General features: G+C 45.3%; 1 protein-coding gene across 8 annotated transcripts in view; it reads left to right on the forward strand.

Annotated features, from left to right (window-relative positions):
- The first annotated feature begins 6,813 nt into the window (after positions 1-6,813).
- Positions 6,814-14,645, forward strand: part of CEP128 (centrosomal protein 128) — a 393,105-nt gene continuing 385,273 nt past the window's right edge. For 3 of the 8 annotated variants that reach the window (XM_089778397.1, XM_089778398.1, XM_089778399.1), the window contains exons 1-2: positions 6,818-7,222; positions 11,024-11,184. In XM_089778397.1, coding sequence (XP_089634523.1) covers positions 11,038-11,184 — 147 coding nt within the window. In that variant the 5' untranslated portion in view covers positions 6,818-7,222; positions 11,024-11,037. Of the gene's footprint in view, positions 7,278-11,023; positions 11,185-12,371; positions 13,047-14,645 lie in introns of those variants that run through there. The other 5 variants (XM_089778396.1, XM_025181171.3, XM_089778400.1 and 2 more) reach the window with 5 other exon arrangements.

Consider the following 14,645-nt stretch of genomic DNA (forward strand, 5'->3'; position numbering starts at 1 on the left):
AATATTTTTACAGTTCTCTGAATTTTTTAATTTAGATGAAGCAAAAATACCAAATTACCATGAGAGGCTGTTCTCCTGGAGCCCAATATACAGCTTCTCTGCAGCTTGCTTAAGCTCCTTAGGAAACACTTTGGCTCAAGAGGCTTGCTACAGAAATAGACTCTGTGCGCTGAATGTCTCCTACTCCACCCTCCCACACATCCCAGGTGCAGGTGGAATTCAGGAACAGTATCTGTGCATGCCAGAGGTGAAACAGGCAGTGATTAGGGTATTTTCTTACCCTGCTGATTCTGTGTTGCTGAGATGGTACAGTTTTAGGGCCCCTAGCAGGCCTGGAATCTGGTAGGCACATTTATCTTCACTCTGTCCCTCCATCAAGCCTAGCATTGAGGGAGGGATGAACCAGTGGTGTTTATGATATGTAGGAATTTATAAAGTATAAGGCAACCCATAAGAGAGTATTTTCTATACTAAAAATAATGCTTCAAGTGGTATCTAAACCAATTTGAACCTACATATTAAACAATGGCCCACCCCTCGCTTAAAAGGCTAGTATGCATGTAAGGAAGTCTGAATAGATTCCGAAGCCAAGTGTGTATACTGATGTCTTGTAGGACTCATCCTTAAAGTCAGTGGAAAATAAAGGTTCTCCACACTTTCAATGATTAAACACACAACAAATACAAATCTTTCAAAGCAAGAATTTTCTGACATTTGTGGTAAATAGGCTATCTCAGAATGGCTGCTCAAGCCTTTTAAACAAAAAGTGAGAATGTAATGTCACAAAATTGCTTCAAAATATCCTTGAGGAGCATGTCTGTGACTCCAATACAATTAATTCCCCACCTTCCGCAACTGTCATCCTTAATGGCTCAGACTGGGAGTCAAACCAAATTATTTCTTGCTTACACCTCATCTTTTGTGATATTCTACCTTAGGAATTTAGAGTATGACCCTAAAAATTGAGGGCACTTAACAGATCCTGAGGTGACCAGAATCTTACACTTTGGCTACGTCTAGACTGGCATGATTTTCCGCAAATGCTTTTAATGGAAAAGTTTTCCGTTAAAAGCATTTGCGGAAAAGAGCGTTTAGATTGGCACGGATGCTTTTCTGCAAAAGCACTTTTTGCGGAAAAGCATCTGTGCCAATCTAGACGCGCTTTTCCGCAAAAAAGCCCTGATCGCCATTTTCACGATCGGGGCTTTTTTGCGCAAAACAAATCTGAGCTGTCTACACTGGCCCTTTTGCGCAAAAGCTTTGCGCAAAAGGACTTTTGCCTGAATGGGAGCAGCATAGTATTTCCGCAAGAAGCACTGATTTCAGACAGTAGGAAGTCAGTGTTCTTGCGGAAATTCAAGCGGCCAGTGTAGACAGCTGGCAAGTTTTTCCGCAAAAGCAACTGCTTTTGCAGAAAAACTTGCCAGTCTAGACGCAGCCTTCCATTTATGCATGGCAGGTAAACCCTCACTTGTGAAGTTAGCCCAAAACCTTGTCCGCTGCAACTGGAGGAGTTCCAAATGGCTCAAGCCACCCCTGGCCACTAAAGCCAACTCCTGGAGCTGAGACTCTGCTGGCTTCAGGGGAGAATGGGAATGAGGATAGAGCTTAAGAGCAGAACATGGGCAGGGCCACAGCCTGTGTTAGGGGGAGACTTAGCTTCCCTGGTCTTTTATACCTGCTACTTATGCTCCGATGAAAAAGTTACAAGGATGTTTCAGTTTTTCTACAGAAGAAGCTTTATAGGTCAAAAGTAGCAATCAATTACAGCAGATTGTTATTAATATTTGTGAGAACAGACATTCAAAATCATGTATGCTCTGTGCAAATAAAGATGGAAATGAAACAGTGTGACACTGTGTTGCAAGCCCAACAATGGGAAGAAAGGGAAGAAATATTTCTTCATCAGTTTTCAGAACAAACAAGATTACAACCAGAACCATACAAATAGAATTATTGAATTTGTTTGCTGATAGTTTTGAGATACAGCGTACCAATTTGCCCTGAAGTAAGTGACAGGCCCTTTGGGGTTTGTAGTAACTGAATGTCATGTGATATTTGGTAGACTCACCATCATCATAAAGTCAAGTTTGGGAAGCAAGTTGCACTGTAGAGCCTAAGGGTACTATTTGTGATTCCATGATAAGACTAAAATAGTAATCCAGGACGACAGTAACTTTGTTACTGGTTTGGTGAAATCTAATTCCAGGATATACCACCAGTTTGGAATGTTTTTAGACAATCTGACTGGATATTGGCACTCAATCTGACTGGATATTGTGAGCTACTCTAGACATTGTGACAAATAACTGCAGACTAGGGAGGCTCTTGAAAGAAGGATAAAAGTAGTCAAGATACAAGTGGAGTTATGGTCCATCCTTCTTTTCAAAGGAAAAAGGCCTGGACAGGTACTGTTGAATTGTGGAAGTAAATACATACATGGCTACATGGGTAGCATCAGTACAACGCCTTGGCTTCTTTGACAGTGAGAAGATGTTCCAATAAAGAGGATTACTATGCTGGGATGAGCTCCATGTATCAAATACCAAGAAAATCATATTTGGACATTGTCTGACTACCCTAATAAGAATAGTTTTAAACTAAGTTCTGTGGAGTCTAGTGGCACAAATCCAGCCAATGTACATCTAGAGTGACTCAAATAAATGAAGACAATAGGAAAGGGCTTATTTATGGAGAAGGGACTAGAAATCACAACTGTATTAAAAAGGCAAAAAGAAAAGTAACAGGCTAGTCTGCAAAATGTCTTTGATGCCTATATACCAGTGTTTCTTAAACTGTGTTCCATGGCACACTGGTGTGCTGTGGAGAACAACAGAGTTCAAAACAGAGTTCAAAACCCTCAAAGGGGCAGGCGACTTTTTTCTTTGCTCAATAACTTTCCCTCTGAACCGTTTTTTTTTTTTTTTTTTTTTGGTCATCAAAACAATCCTTGGTGTTCCTCATAAAAAAATTATTGTTTGGTGTTCCTCAGTCTTAAAAAGCTTAAGAAATACTGCTATATACAATGGAAGGAGCATGAAGAAAAAGCAGGATGAACTGGCAATCATGGTATATGAAGGAAATTATGTTTTAACTAGCATTGCAGAGACTTGGGACAATTCCCATGATTGGAGTACCAACATTAAGGGGTATAGCTTGTTTCAATGGACAGATATGTGAAAAAGGTGGTGTTGCACTGTACATCAAAAATGTATATGCTTGCTCTGAAGTCCAAGAGGAACTGAGAGACAGACTTATGGAGACTTTGGGTAAGGATAACAAGGGAAAACAGTAGTGATGTTATGGTATGTGTGTGTGTGTGTGTGGGGGGGGGTCTATTATAGACCAAAGTAGGAAGAGGAAGTGGATGAGTCATTCTACTATTTGGCAACAAGATTATGTAACACACAAGCTAGTATTAATGAGGGATTTTAATTTCCCTGATGGCTGTTGGAAGATGTCGAGGGGCGCCTTGCCCATCCCCCTGGAGGGCTGCGTCAGGACCTCTATGGTTCCTCAAACTGTACTCAACTCCTTTCTCTCAGGGTACCATGGCTTAACAGCCAGAGTCCAAGTCTACATCCCTCTCTTGGGGTTGTGTGGCCTAATGTCCACAAAGTTAACACAAGTCTGTCTGTGGTCAGTAGCAGACCAATAAACTTAGATTCCAGTAAGGGGTTGATGAGGAAGGGGTAGAGGGACCCAGCCCCTCTCTCTCCACCATGTCCCAACCCAGAGCTCTGTCAGCAGTGGAGTGCTCCACTGTTAGCTTGGCAGGGAATTTTACCACAACATGCTGAGTTCCCTGGGAACAATTCTCCATACTGGGCTACTTCCTATCCGTCTCTTCTGGATAGTCTTCTCTGTCCCTTCACTCCAGTTTGGGGACTTCCCCTTAAGTCTCTTTTGGCCTAGCCACCTTGTCTTGGTCTGTCAGTGCTTCCTCCCTGGGAGCTCCTGCAGCACCTCCTTCCCCTTGACTACTCACCTGTCCCTTTATATTAAGGGTAGGATCGGGCTTGTCCACATTCTTCATCACATTGTAGAGGGGCAACTTGCCCATCCCCCTGGAGGGTGGCATCAGGCACTCTGCAGCCTCTCAAACTGTACTTGACCCCTTTCTATTAGGGCACCATGGCCTAACAGCCAGAGTCCAAAGCTATGCTCCTCTCAGAGCAATGAGGCCTAATGTCCACAAAGTTAAACTAGTCCCCCCTGTGCTCAGGGTAGTATAGCCTAGCAGCCAAACAGTCACTAAAATTCCCCCAGTGGCTAGGGTAGTACAACCTAGTAACTAGCAGCAGACCCAATAGACATAGATTCCCATATGAGGTTGGTGACAAGCGGTTAGGGGAACCCAGGGCCTCCCTCTTTACCAGGTCACCACCCAGGGCCCTGTCAGCAGTGGAGCGGATCACTGCTAACTCAGCAGGCACAGATGACACTAAGCTATGAGCTAGACGACACTAAGCTAGGAGGAGAGGTAGATACATTGGAGGGTAGAGATAGGGTCCAGAGTTAATTAGACAAATTGGAGGATTGGAGGGCCAACAAGAAATCTGACGAGGTTCAACAATGATAAGTGCCGAGTCTTGAACTTGAGAAGAAAGAATTCCAAGCACTGTTACAGTATGGGGATTGACTGGCTAAACAGCAGTTCTGCAGAAAAGGACTTGGGGTATGTCTACACTACCCCGCTAGTTCGAACTAGCGGGGTAATGTATGCATACCGAACGTGCTAATGAAGCCCGGGATTTGAATTTCCCGGGCTTCATTAGCATAAAGCCGGCTCCGCCATTTCTAAAAGCCGGCTAGTGCGAACCCCGTGCCGCGCGGCTACACGCGGCACGGGCTAGATAGTTCGAACTATGTAGTTGTTCCGAACTATCTGTACACCTCATTCCACGAGGCGTACAGATAGTTCGGAACAACTATGTAGTTCGAACTATCTAGCCCGTGCCGCGTGTAGCCGCGCGGCACGGGGTTCGCACTAGCCGGCTTTTAAAAATGGCGGAGCCGGCTTTATGCTAATGAAGCCCGGGAAATTCAAATCCCGGGCTTCATTAGCACGTTCGGTATGCATACATTACCCCACTAGTTCGAACTAGCGGGGTAGTGTAGACATACCCTTGGGGATTACAGTGGATGAGAAGCTGGATATGAGTCAATAGTGTACCCTTGTAGCCAAGAAGGCACATTGGCAAGAGACCAGTGGAGGGCAAGCTAAACATGAATCAACAGTGTGACACTGTTGCAAAAAACCCAGACATGATTCTGAGATGCATTAATAGGAGTCTTGTGAGCAAGACACGAGAAGTCATTCTTCCACTCTATTCTGCGTTGATTAGGCCTCAGTTGGAGTATTGGGTCCAGTTCTGAGCACCACATTTCAAGAAAGATGTGGAAAAATTGGAGAGGGTCCAGAAAAGAGCAACAAAAATGAGTAAAGGCCTCGAAAATATGAGCTATGAAGGAAGACTGAAAGAATTGGGTTTATTTAGTTTAGAAAAGAGAAGACTGAAGGGGGATATAATAGTAGTGTTTACATATCTAAAAGGGTGTTACAAGGAGGAGGGAGAAAAAATTTTCTTCTTGGCTTCTGATGATAGGACAAGAAGCAATGTGCTTAAATTGCAGCAAGGGAGGTTTAGGTTGGACATTAGGAAAAGCTTCCTAACTGTCTGGCTACGTCTACACTGGCCCCTTTTCCGGAAGGGGCATGTTAATTTCAGAGATCGTAATAGGGAAATCCGCGGGGGATTTAAATCCCTGCGGATTTCCCTATTACGATCTCTGAAATTAACATGCCCCTTCCGGAAAAGGGGCCATTGTAGACGTAGCCTCAGGGTGGTTAAACACTGGAATAAATTGCCTAGGGAGATGTTGGAATCTCCATCACTGAAGATATTTAAGAGCAGGTTAGATAGATGGTCAGACAGTTCTGGGTCCTGCCATGAGGACAGGGGACTGGACTCAATAACCTCTCGAAGTCCCTTCCAGTTCTATGATTCTTTATCTTAAGTTTATGCCCTGACACTTGTGACCACAATGAGCATCCAGCACAGATGCCAACACTTAGGCTATGTCTACACTGGCACATTCTCATGCAAAAACTGTTTTGCGGAAGATTTCTTCTGCAAAAACTCTTCCAGAAGAGAGTGTCTACACTGGCATGTGCTTTTGCGCAAAAGCATACATGCCAGTGTAGACGCTCTCTTGTGCAAGAAAGCTCTGATGGCCATTTTAACCATAGGGCTTTTTTGCGCAAGAAATTCATGTTGCCTGTCTACACTGGCCTCTTGTGCAAGAACAGTTGCACAAAGGGCTTATTCCTGAGTGGGAGCGTCAGAGTTCTGGCGCAAGAAGCACTGATTTCATACATTAGAACGTCAGTTTACTTGCGCAAGAACATGCGGCCAGTGTAGACAGGCAGCAAGTTTTTGCGAAAGAGCAGCTGCTTTTGCGCAAGATCGCGCCAGTGTAGACACAGCCTTAGTTCTCCCCATACGCTATTTTATTGTCTGTTCTATATAAATGCCTCTGGGCCACAATCAACAGAGGAACTTTTTGGTGAAAGGCGTTCCATAGACACTGCATAAAATATTTTCCCCAAACAGACTGCTGAGCAAAACCCTGATCTTGAAAGGACTTAAAGCGAGTGAGATGACTAGTCTGGATGGTTCCCCTGTGTGTTAAATTACTCAAGTGCCAAAGTGCAGGTGAAAATTGTCTAGAAATTAATTACTAAAACTATAATTAATTGTAATTTAATTATTTCATACTAATTTTGCAGTTTCATAGTCCAGCCTGTATGACTGTCTGAATGACCGTCCCGATGAACTCTTGCACAGATTAATGTTCTCACGCGCCTCCTTTCAAGTGTGGCCCTTTAAGCTTGACCAGCTCTTCAAGGCTACCGCCTCAGTGGGGCTTTCGGCGCGGCCAGTGGCACCACTGGGATTCCCAGCCGAGCAACCGCAAGGCCTTTTGGGACTTGTTGTCCTTTCAAGCTTCTCCCATGATGGCGGTGACGGAGACTGAGGACTACATGTCCCAAGGTGCTATGCGTCGGGGGCCCTGGCGCCTGGGAGGCCGTTCTCTCCTCCGGTGGTAGGGCGGCTAGTTCAAGTTGCCATAGCGGCGGGCTGGAGAGGAAGCTGAGCAGAATTGGGCGGTTGGGGGCGGCGGTGCCCGGATGCTGATTGCTGTGGTCTCTCGCTCGGTGAGGAAGGGGCTCGTAACCCGTTTAGGGTGTCCTGGGCCTGCGTGGCTCCGCGGTAGGACCCGGTGGCGAGGGTCAAGTGCTCGGAGACCAGAGGGCTGCTGGGGACCTCGGGGGGCTGGGAGGGTCTGCGTGGCAGTGCATGAGGGCGAGTGAGGGGTTCTGTGCTGCCCGTAGGGCGCTGCAGTCACTACGGGATAGACGGGAGTGAACTCCCCGGGCCGCCAAGTGTGTTTTGAAAGCTGGCGTTGAGGAAACAGGCTTCCCTGGCGTCGAACGGTGGCACAGCAGCATGTGGGTCCGAGACGGGGGGTAACAAAATTAAGCTGGGGGAACCCAGATGTTGAGTGCTGTGCTGACAAGATGGTCAGAGCATGCTAAGTGGATAATGTCCTCCACTTGTTTGCCACCATAAAAAGTTTGCAGTCTTAGATACACAGGAACAAGGAAACTTGGGGACTCCAGAGGTGAGGATTATTTAAGTCCTAGGAGCTGAGAGTGTGGTTCAATTAACTGCTTGGCCACAGATTTCAAAGCCTGTCCTGGGCAAGTCACTTGTCCTTGCCTGGGTTTGCCGTCTGTAGAAATGGGAATTATTCTTCCTAAACTGTCAGGGATGTTGTAAGAATAAGTATTTTTAAGATTTGCCAAAGCTTTGAGATCTTCTGATGAAAAGTGCTATATGAGAACGTGGTGTTTTTATTGTTGCTATTACATGTTACAGTACCAATATACTTGTTTTTAAAAATGAGGATGTCAGTTCTACAAACACTAAATCTCTTGTAAACATGAAAGTGCTTGCACTTCCTCTTAGCACTCTTATTTAAATAAAGAGGAAGCTTGAAAGCGGTATGAAAATTAATAGAAAATTGTTCTTCTGTCAGATAAAATGTCCTCATTCAGACATCTTTTGTTTATTTACTAGCTAGTCTTCTTTCAGCACTGCAGCCATTCCATTTTTCAGCAAAAAATTGAACAGCTAAAAATAACCCCTTTACTCCTTTATGTGGTAAATCTTAATGTCTTTTGTGCTGCTTTTAAGGTTATTTATTTCCCCCCCTAATTTGGTGGAGACACTTCTAAAACTTTATATTATTTTCAGCAAATTGACTTAAATGCTTTTCAGCATTTCTGTTATTTCACTGTTTAAAAATAAGAGCTATAATCAGACTCACGTTTTGGAAAAAGCTTTTGTGCCTGTTTAAATATCTGAGTCAAAGAACCCAAAGGTACCTGTCCTAGCCCACTAAAGCAAAGTGTAATTTCTGCTCCAAACTGCTATAGTCTCACCTTCCTTCCTTCCTTCAGCACTCAGAAAAGTATGTTGCAGAGGAAAGTCAGCTGCTCATGAGGACTGGCAGGGATCATGGCACTATATGTTACTTTTTGTTTAAAAAAAACATTGCTTATAGAAATTAGAGTAGAAAAGATCTTTCTTATTCCTGGGATATGGGATTTGGAATTTGGAATTGTGTGTGGGGAATACAAATTTTGTGCATAAAATTTTAATATACTGCATATTTTATGTCAAAATAACACAATATAATCATGCCATTTTGAATTATATTGGTAATTTGTTTCAAAATACCTGTCAGCAAGTATGTCTGTAACATACAGACAACAGATTCAGGAAATGTTTTTGACAAATAGATTCCATACTAGGTATTTAAATACAGAATTTTGAGTAATCAGTATAAATTACAATACAGAAATGTATTTTCCTCATCTCTCAGAAGCAGTGCAGCGACTTGGGAGAGCAAGAGATCATGGAGGAACTGAGGGAGAGTGATGTAATTGCAGGGAATGAGCCTAGGATTGAATCTGAAGAATTGTTGGGTGTGGGTGAGAGACGTATGGGAAAAGTGGGGTTTTTTGGGGGGGTGGTGGTGGTGGTGATGAAGGGATGATTAGGCAGTTGGAGAGCCTCCCTCAAGCAGACCTTGTCTGACCCTTAACTTCTCCCATTCAGTTAGGCACATCTGCACCTATCCCCATGAGTTCCTGCACCCCTTCCCTCCCATCTCCATGTGTCCTTGCATCCCAGGTTAGCCCTCCTCTGGCTAACCTTTGCCTTGTACCATCTAAATTCCTAATTCCTTCTTTATGGTGTGTTGTTTTGTTGCTGTAATGGCAACTATGTTATAAATGGGATTATGACTTCACATTTTTAACCTGGAGCAGTGAATTTGTAAGACACACAGATCCTGGTTTTTATGTTATCCTCTATATTTAATAGAAACCAGGAATCTCCTTCCTACTACATCCGTTAGCCTCTTCCTATAAAAAGAGAAAATAGATGTAAAAACTATTTCTATATAGAATGTTTTTCCTGAGGTACCATTTGGTTCTTGAATATCCTTACATATGCCTCTCCAGCAGAGAAATGTATACTGTGCTGCACCTTGAAGAATACAGGCAGTCCCCGAGTTACGCGGATCCGACTTACGTCGGATCCGCAGTTACGAACGGGGCACTTCCTCTCCCTGGTCTCGAGCAGACCAGGGAGAGGAAGCAAAGCGGCGGCGGAACGCGCGGCCAGCTGACAGCCCAGAAGCATCTGGGCTGTCAGCTGGCCGCGCGCTCCGCTCTGCTCCCCCCCCCCCCCTGCAGACCAGGGGGAGGGGGAGCAGAGCGGAGCAGAGCAGAGCGGCGGAACGCGCAGCCAGCTGACAGACCAGACGCGTCTGGGCTGTCAGCTGGCCGCGCGTTCTGCCGCTCTGCTCTGCTCCGCTCTGCTCTGCTCCCCCTCCCCCTGGTCTGCAGACCAGGGGGAGGGGGAGCAGAGCGGAGCACGCGGCCAGCTGACAGCCCAGACGCGTCTGGGCTGTCAGCTGGCCGCGCGTTCCGCCGCTCTGCTGTGCTCCGCTCTGCTCCCCCTCCCCCTGATCTGCAGGGGGAGCAGAGCGGAGCACGCGGCCAGCTGACAGCCCAGATGCTTCTGGGCTGTCAGCTGGCCGCGCGTTCCGCCGCTCTGCTCTACTCTGCTCCCCTTCCCCCTGGTCTGCAGACCTGGGGGACGGGGAGCAAAGCAGAGCAAAGCCGTGGAGCCCGAGGGCAGCAGGATAGCCACGGCGCGTCTGGGCTGTCCCGCTGCCCCCGTGCTCCACGGCTTTGCTCCGGACGCCTGTGGTACAGCAGCTGGGGCGCTGCCGGTTGGTCCCGTAGCGCCGCACTGGATGCCATTGGACCAATCCAGCAGCACCCCAGCTGCTCTGCCCCAGGTGTCCCCTAGTCAGCAGCTGCTGAAAATGACCAGTGGCTGACTACAGGAAGCCCCTGCCCCGGGCTTCCTGGAATCAGCCGCTGATCAGTTTCAGCAGCAGCTGACTTGGGGATGCCTGGGGTTCTTAAGTTGAATCTGTATGTAAGTCAGAACTGGCGTCCAGATTCAGCCACTGTTGAAACTGATCAGTTTCAGCAGCGGCTGAATCTGGACGCCAGTTCCGACTTACATACAGATTCAACTTAAGAACAAACCTACAGTCCCTATCTTGTACGTAACCCGGGGACTGCCTGTAACTGTTTTCATGTACCTGTTTTTTTTTTTTTAATGGTTTCAGGTGATGTATGCTTCCACAATTATCAGCACGTGCTGTAATGGTCATCTTCCCTTCAAATTATTATTGCAATAAAAAAATCCTGATTCATTATTTCATTATAGTTTGCACACATATGTATATGTGTGTAATTTTTTTTGGGGGGGGGGCGATTTTAGATGTTCAAGTTTATATATTATAAAATCCAGTTATTAAAATAAGTGTGCTGACATTCATATTTGTCCTTTTCTCCCCATTTCTCCAGATTCCAGTACATCAATGGCAGATTCATCTAGTGATTCAGATAATTTTCTTTGTGGTCGTGTACGAAGGCGGGGCCCTCTAAGAGTGACCCACAGCAGAGTCCGAAACCATGGTGCTGAAGAAGTTACAGAGAAGATCCATACCTTAGCAAGCACTTTACAGGTTGTTTGCATAGCATCTGATTGTTTTCTAATAGGATAACATATTTGTGTAAAAGAAAGTACAGGCAGTTCCCGGGTTACGTACAAGATAGGGACTGTAGGTTTGTTCTTAAGTTGAATTTGTATGTAAGTCGGAACTGGTACATATTGTAGGGGAAACTCTAGCCAAACATTTCTCCAGAGCTCAGTTTTATTCTCCCACACCTCACTTCCCTCAGTCCTTTATTCTCAAGCTGAGGTGTCTGCTGAGAAAAGCTGCTCCATGTTTCCCTGGTCTGCTGGGCGGAGCTCTAGCTTTGCGTCTCCCTGGTCTGCTGGGGGGAAGCAGCTAGTGCGGGGTTGCCTCACATTGGATCCCTACTTACAAACGGGGTAAGTCGGATCCATGTAACCCGGGGACTGCCTGTACCAGATTTTCTGAACGAGGTGGTTTAAAGTGCTGTGGTGATGGGAAACAAACTGAAAAAAGTATTTGGGAAAGAAAGTGTGACATGTCTGCATTTACAGTGAAAGTTTTACTGCTGTTTCTGATAATAATTTATTATCATGCGTCCATATTGCTGTTATGCATTACTCATTTAAACCATTGAAAGATCTGGGAATGTCTCACAGAGTTGGAAAATTGTTTGAATAGGTTTTTGTTTTTGTTTTTTTTAAACTACAGAGTTCTGGCAAGATGCATTAGTTCAGGGGTTGGCAAAAGGGCCTCCGTTGGCCAGATCCAGTGTGCCAAGCGAGTTGGTCTGGCACGCGGAGGCCCTGCCTCTTTTCCCGCCCACTGGCCAAACAAAGTCAGTGGGTGGGAAATCTGGCTCCGCCCCTTCCAGGGTAGCCTGGGGCCACTTCAAAAATTTCTGAAGTGGCCCCCAGTCAAAAATTATTGCCCACTCCTGCAATAGCTCTTTGGGGGCAACAACCGTCCTTTTGTTCTGCGTTTGTACATTCCCAAGCGCAATGGGGTCCTGGGAATCCTAGGTACTATCACAATACGAGGGATGTTACATTTAGTTTAATCAACTAGTTGAATTTTCCATAAACTAGTTGATAAGTGGGGGCACTGCAGTGGGGTTAGTTCCTGATCCCGGGAGCTAACCCTGCTACTGCTCTGCTTTTTACATTTATTAAGTGCTGGCAGGTTCTTAATACATTTAAAAGGCTAGAGGGCAGCAGGGGGGCCCAGTGTGAGCTGGAAATCAGCTGGCCCAGCTTGTGCTGGGTCCCCCCGCTGCTTTCCAGTCTTTTAAATGTATTAAGAGCTAGCAGGCTCTTAATACATTTAAAAAGCAGAGGCACAACACCTGGTCCCCCTCTACTCCCCTGTACCCTGCGGAGATGGTGCTGGGGGAACTGGCTTTTAAGCCAGCTCCCTATAGCACTGGCTTCTGCTCCCCGCCCCTTACTGCCTCTAATAGCTTTTGCTTCCTGGATAGTCACTTACGTTCCTACATAATATAAGTACAAAAAAAATTACAGATGGGTGTGAGGACAAGATTCCGTTCTCACAGATCTGATAATGTTCAGATGAAGGTTCATGGGCAGGCTATAGTGCAAAATAGTGTGATTGCATATCTCTCTTGTTTGGATGATTTTTAGTGCAATGGCTTCTCTATAGGGAAAAGTAATTCTGTGAAATTGATGTTGTGGAGGTTCCATGTTTTTATGTATCCTTGATTCCAACTCAAACTTGCTCAATTTATAAGTTAAGACTGTTTTTCTGGCTTACAGCCCTGTAGACTCACCTTGAGTTCTGAGTTAAGTTGAGTGCTTTCCTCCTTTATGCATCCATCATCTGCAGTAAAAATGAGGACATGAGTTGGCCTGCAGTATCTTTGCTAGTGGTGATGCGTGAGGAGAGAACCCATGGTGAGTCTGCTGAATTGTAACTTTAAAAAAGGAAAATTTTGACTTGAAACAGAGTATACTTGAGGTGGAATAAATGAGATGAAACCACTTATGAATAATTTTTCCAAGTCAAATTATACTTTAAAACTGCTATTTTCATTCTGGTCTGAAACAAGATTCTGTTTTAGGTGTACTGTGCTCATCATTTTGATTAATGAATTAAGACTTAATATTTCATTATGAAGTAGTGTTGTTCTCATTTTACAGATAGGGGAATAGAGGCATTGAGAATACAGTGAATTCCAGTACTGAATAGAGTCCAGTTCTCTTCAGTCTTATTCCTATAACTAGAAGTTCACACTTCCTTTTTGTTTGACAGTGTTTTATTTTACATTGCTGCTGAGACAGATAATATAACAAAAATGCCAATATTTCAGTTTCTGCAGAGTGCATGCCTATAGCTTCAAGAACAAGTAGTCCTGTGGCACCTTAGAGACTAACAAAATATATATAGTATCATGATCTTTTATGGACAAAACCCACTTCTTCAGATGAGTCAAGCTCTCTCTTATTTATATAGTGAACTTGACAGGTAACTTAACCTCTTTGACTCATTTTACCTATATATAAAATAGAGATAATGATACTTTGGGATCTCCAATGAGATTACTATGATATAAATCTAAATGATTGCTTTAAGGTTTTAGGCTGAAAGGTTTTGATGCAATAGAGTCAAAAAAAGGTTTTGATGCAATAGAGTCAAAATTTGGCTGCTTAAACTTAAGCATCTATTGAAAATGAGTTGTCTTATTGTTTTTAGAGGTGCTCAGTATCTCCAGCTCTTAGGGTATGTCTAAACAGCAAAGTTATTTTGAAATAACATTCAAAATAGTGGAGTGCTTATTTTGAATTTGGTAAATCTCATTCTGCAAGGAATAATGCCAAATTTGAAATAGCTATTTCGAAATAAGTGCTGTGTAGACACTTATTTTGAAATAGGGGGCCTCGAGCCTTTGCAGGGTGCCCTGGTAGCCACTCTAGCCTCAATCAAGAACACTCCTTTCCCTCCCCTCTCCCCGGAGCCCTTAAAGGGGTTGCCTCTAGCCACAGTGTCTGTGCCAGCTCCAAGACTGCCAGCCCAGGGCCAGCAGTCACTGTCCCACCCCAGTAGCCCCAAAACATAAGCCAACAAGCCACTGGCAGCCAGCCCTCTACTGCTCCCCAGGAGCAGTCTGCCAGCTCCCAGGAGCCTGCCAGGACCCGGAGAAGGTGGGCGTCTTTCTGGTCCAGAGAGGAGATCATGGACTTTATTCAGGTTTGGGGGGGGATGCCCCCAACGTCCATGATCTCCACAGTAGACGGAGGAATGTGGCTGTCTATGGTGGCCAGGCTGGCACCTATCCTGCCAAAGGCCACATGCGAACCCAAGAGCAGGTTTGCATGACAATCAAGTTGGACCGGCGAGGCCGCGAGGCCCTGAGCTTCCCCTCCCTCTTCTTTCCATTGCTTCCCTCTTCCAGCTCCCTCCTCCCAGGTTTCCCCCTCCCCTCTTCCACCCTCTCTTTTCCCTCTCCCACCTCCTTTCCCCAGTCTCACCAGCGTTTCATTTCTCTCCCTCCC

Source organism: Pelodiscus sinensis, chromosome 5, assembly GCF_052426305.1.
Source record: "Pelodiscus sinensis isolate ZL-2025 chromosome 5, ASM5242630v1, whole genome shotgun sequence".
Lineage (NCBI taxonomy): Eukaryota > Metazoa > Chordata > Testudines > Trionychidae > Pelodiscus > Pelodiscus sinensis.